Below are 3807 nucleotides of genomic sequence, written 5' to 3' on the forward strand. Positions count from 1 at the left end.
TTTATATTTTTAAAACAAAAGAAAATAAAAAAATACAAAAATGTATAAAATAGATAAATAGCTTCTCTTAAAAGAGAGCTATGAGAGAGAGAGAGAGAGAGAGAGAGAGAGAGAGATGGGCTTGGTTTGGCAGTCCTTGGGCCTAAGAATTTGGACTTTTTTTTAATTTTTTCGGGTATATATTTGCATTTATGCATACAAATATGTATAATTTTAAAGTGAATTCTTTGACCGATCCGAGCCTAACCCAAGTGCATCAAATTACAACGAGATATGGACTTGGGTTGGAAAGATCAGGCTTGACCTCAGATTCGGGCCTTAAGTCCAAATCTTAGGGTTGGGCCTGAGTTTACCATAAATATGGCCGAACCCACCTACTTGCACCCCTAGTTGGTGGCCCTTTTTCTAGGCTAACTCTGCATTCAACATTATCATGACAATTGGAAATTGCAGCGGTGGTTGTACAACACGTGGGAGAATCACTTATTCATCATCAAAATCCCCATAAAGAGAGAACAAGAATTTTATGGGCAATTTTTCTACTAAGATTCCACTTTTGTGTACTATTTCAGCAGTTCCAAGTTTCAAGTGACATTGGCAAGCAATAATCTGTTTTTCTTTATTTAGTAAACCTATTTCAAAGTTTTGTTGAAGTGGTTCAAGAAAAAAAAGTAACATGGAATGTTTTGAAATTTAATGAATAATTAAGGGCATTTTTGTCTTTTACAATTTAATCTGTTAGACTTAACCTTTAATATAGATTTTAAAAATTCATGGTATATTTAAGTAGTTTCCTAAATATACAAAATACATTTAAATAGTTTCAAGAATATAATTGTGATCCAGTTCCATTTTGTCCATTCTCCAAAAAAAGTAATATCAGTTGCTAGAGGCAAGAGCTACAACAGCCCCACTTACAAATAAACAATCAATAGTTGAAAAATCTGGTAAGAGTTTGGACCACTCTGCTGTTTGTTTGAGATTGGGATGTGTAGCCCTTATTATATATCTTGTTTCTAGGAGATACTGATTCCTGACTAAATAGTATTTGAACCCCTTCTGAAGATGAAGATTCCTCCTTGAATTAATACTAATAGGGACACAAGCGTCCTTCAGGGCTGCAAGTCGTGTTGTCCGATTTTGAAGAATATCAACTACATTGGACCAGACCAGGGTTTGGGTTCAGGCCCATATTTTAACAAATTCCCAACCCAACCCATGGTCTCATGCTTTGAAGGACGCTCGCATCCTCAATTTAAGGTTGACAGTAGGACCATTGAGAACCAAGATCCCTTCCAACTGCATTAGAGTTTGTTCGGATAAGAAGAAGGTGGAATAGGTTGAGATATATATGTTGGTACACACAGTTTTACACCATTTGCCACCATTAATAAAACGAAAACAATTCTAGAGATGTCTGAGTAGAAAACAATCCAAGATTCAGATGAAAAACAAAATAGTGTTAAATCAATGTCCATCCTATTTCTCTCTCTCTCTCTCTTTTTTTTTTTTTTGGGTGGGTGAAGAGGGTTGGAGAAGGAAAGTTATCCATTCATGGTGGAAGGTACTCATTATCGTCCTGAACTCAACTGAGAAAGAAAAAAATCCCTAGCAATGGCTTTACTGATTCAACGGAATTCGTCACGGGAATCGTCGTCGTCGTCGTCGTCGTCGTTTTCATTAAATTCGTCATCTTCAAACACTGTGCCGTAGAAAACAAATTCGTGACGGAGCATCTCTTCAAGCGTTAAGCTCCCATCTCTGTCGTCATCAGCCTGAGTTGTATTAAAGCAACAGTTAGAGATTCCAAGGTACGTACTAGTTTGTTGCAACTGAATCAAAGAATCGTGCAAGATGGGTCCTAATTGAGCAAAGCAAAAAAAACAGAGAAAGTGCATCTTTTGTCACTCACCTCGTGCATTAGATAGCTTGCATAGTGTTTAGCATAGGATATTTCTCCAGGTTGAAGGTGGTGCATTACGGGTACCAATTCCTCCTCTGTCAAGAATCTGTACACAAATCAAACCAGAGAATCAATATTGCTTAAGATCAATCGCTGGTGAGTCTAAACAAGGTAATAATTAGTTTGCTAGCTAGCTAGTCAGAATCGTATAATAATTAATTCCATAAATAATAGAATAATAGGTACTCGTCTGAGTTCACGTCAAGCTCCGCAAATTTTTCTCCAGCACCTGGCGCCTCATAACCTATTTCCAGTTCCATATAACTCTTGATGATACCATAAGCTCCATGAGAAAATTCCTTGAAGTTGATTCTGCCATCTTTGTCCTGGTCCATTGCCCTATACGCCATGACGACATCGTAATTCGTAAGTATACATATATAACTACAAAGTAGAAACAAATTAAAGGATGCATGGAATAATTTACTTAATCTTTTCTCTCAACAGCCAGCGCCGAACTTTATGATTGTTGCTATCTTCAGGGTGCAAAAAACTGCAGCAAAATGGTGATTCTTGTTCATCATCAAACTGGGAAAGGAAAAGGAAAAGTGTGGGGGATTAATTATTCTTGGAAAAATTCATACTCGTTGAATTCGACGGCATTGAGAGATTCATCGCCGTCTGCATCTGCGTTAGAAAATTGTTCCCTCAACCACCCAGCTTGCCCGGTGCTCATGTCATTTTTCTCTGTTTCACATTTACATAGAATGACAGAATGTATTATGAATTATATATAAAATCTACGGATGCCTCGTTAATATTAATAAATTATCAAGTAGAAACAAGGAAGCAAGCAAGAGAACAAAGGAAAGGAAAGAAAGACAGCATACTGCTGCATACCTATCTCCTCTTGGGAAAACCGATAGAGACATTCCTTGAGAGAAATTACGCCATCCCAATTGGTATCGCGTACCTCCATCTCTTTATATGTCCTATAAGATAACCTATCGGTTGCTTGTTGAACATTCCAATCAACAAGCTCCTTTAAACTAATCAATCCATCGTCAGGAGACGTGTCTAGCAGAGGAAACAGAACAAGCAACCTGTCTGTTATGTTTAGCTTCCCCTCGTCATTTAATAATTCCTCCATGTCCCCAAACTCACTGGAAAATAAGGCAGATTCCCAAGTTGTTGGGGAATCCCAGTCGCTTAATCCCTTTTCTTCGGTCTGTTTCTCCAAATGCGCAACCAGTGGGTCAAATGGTACATGCCTGTAGCCCAAGCGACGACCCAGGCGAAGGTGTTCAGGACCCTTGCGGGGAGGAAGAGAGGTGATGAGGAAGATGACGAAGACAGTGGCCCAAATGGGATAGACCACCGCCTTTGCCATCTTCCGACGAATTTATGAGCACCTGAGAAGCGTTCCAAGCTTTCGTGTGCTTAAATAATGGTTGGGGAGAAAGATACGACGGCCCGCCTAGCGACACCGTTCGTTCCAAGTCAAGGGCACAAGAGCGTTTTTCGACTTGGTGTGGTATTCGGCGTTCCCGACCAACAAGATCGTATTAGGAGAAAGAGATAAAATAGCTTCTTCAAACACATGGCAAGCCTGAGCGTCAAAATAAGGGAGGGTCTAGACTCTACATATGTTTATACTTTTAAGTGGTGTTAATTCAAAATTTGAATATCTTTAAATACTTTTAGAGTGGTGTGAATTGTGAAATGTGAATCCCTTGCTCCCATCACCTATTCCAATGGGCTATTTCACGGCCTTTTTTTTTTTAAGTTGGAAATTGCACGTGCTAACATAGCATCTAGACTTCCAAAACTTGTCAATTTAGTCCAAAATTGTTAACCCCCATTAAGTAGCATATGAAAAAGGCATAAATGCCCTATGGGTGTCA

The 3807-nt window shown here is 38.8% G+C and overlaps 1 protein-coding gene across 1 annotated transcript; it reads right to left on the reverse strand.

Moving 5' to 3' along the window:
• Window positions 1–1367: 1367 nt before the first annotated feature.
• On the reverse strand, window positions 1368–3432 carry LOC104604739 (Calcium-binding EF hand family protein). Its single transcript, XM_010269230.3, has 6 exons — window positions 2804–3432; window positions 2548–2650; window positions 2391–2456; window positions 2150–2302; window positions 1913–2009; window positions 1368–1775 (listed from the first exon to the last, which is right to left on the reverse strand). Exons 1-6 carry the CDS (start codon window positions 3291–3293, stop codon window positions 1629–1631), a joined length of 1056 nt encoding a protein of 351 aa, XP_010267532.1. The 5' UTR covers window positions 3294–3432; the 3' UTR covers window positions 1368–1628.
• Between the last annotated feature and the right edge of the window lie 375 nt (window positions 3433–3807).

This window comes from Nelumbo nucifera, chromosome 1 (assembly GCF_055504915.1).
Source record: "Nelumbo nucifera cultivar China Antique chromosome 1, China Antique-T2T, whole genome shotgun sequence".
In the NCBI taxonomy this organism is placed as follows: Eukaryota; Viridiplantae; Streptophyta; class Magnoliopsida; order Proteales; family Nelumbonaceae; genus Nelumbo; species Nelumbo nucifera.

Bases quoted from the DNA above. Each gene is read 5' to 3' on its own strand.
- LOC104604739 (XM_010269230.3), bottom strand. From the start codon at position 3,293: ATGGCAAAGGCGGTGGTCTATCCCATTTGGGCCACTGTCTTCGTCATC. The intron at 2,457-2,547 runs GTATGAATTTTT...ATTTTGCTGCAG, and splicing joins AATGCCGTCGAATTCAACGA to TTTTTTGCACCCTGAAGATA. The intron at 2,303-2,390 runs GTAAATTATTCC...CATGGCGTATAG, and splicing joins CTGTTGAGAGAAAAGATTAA to GGCAATGGACCAGGACAAAG.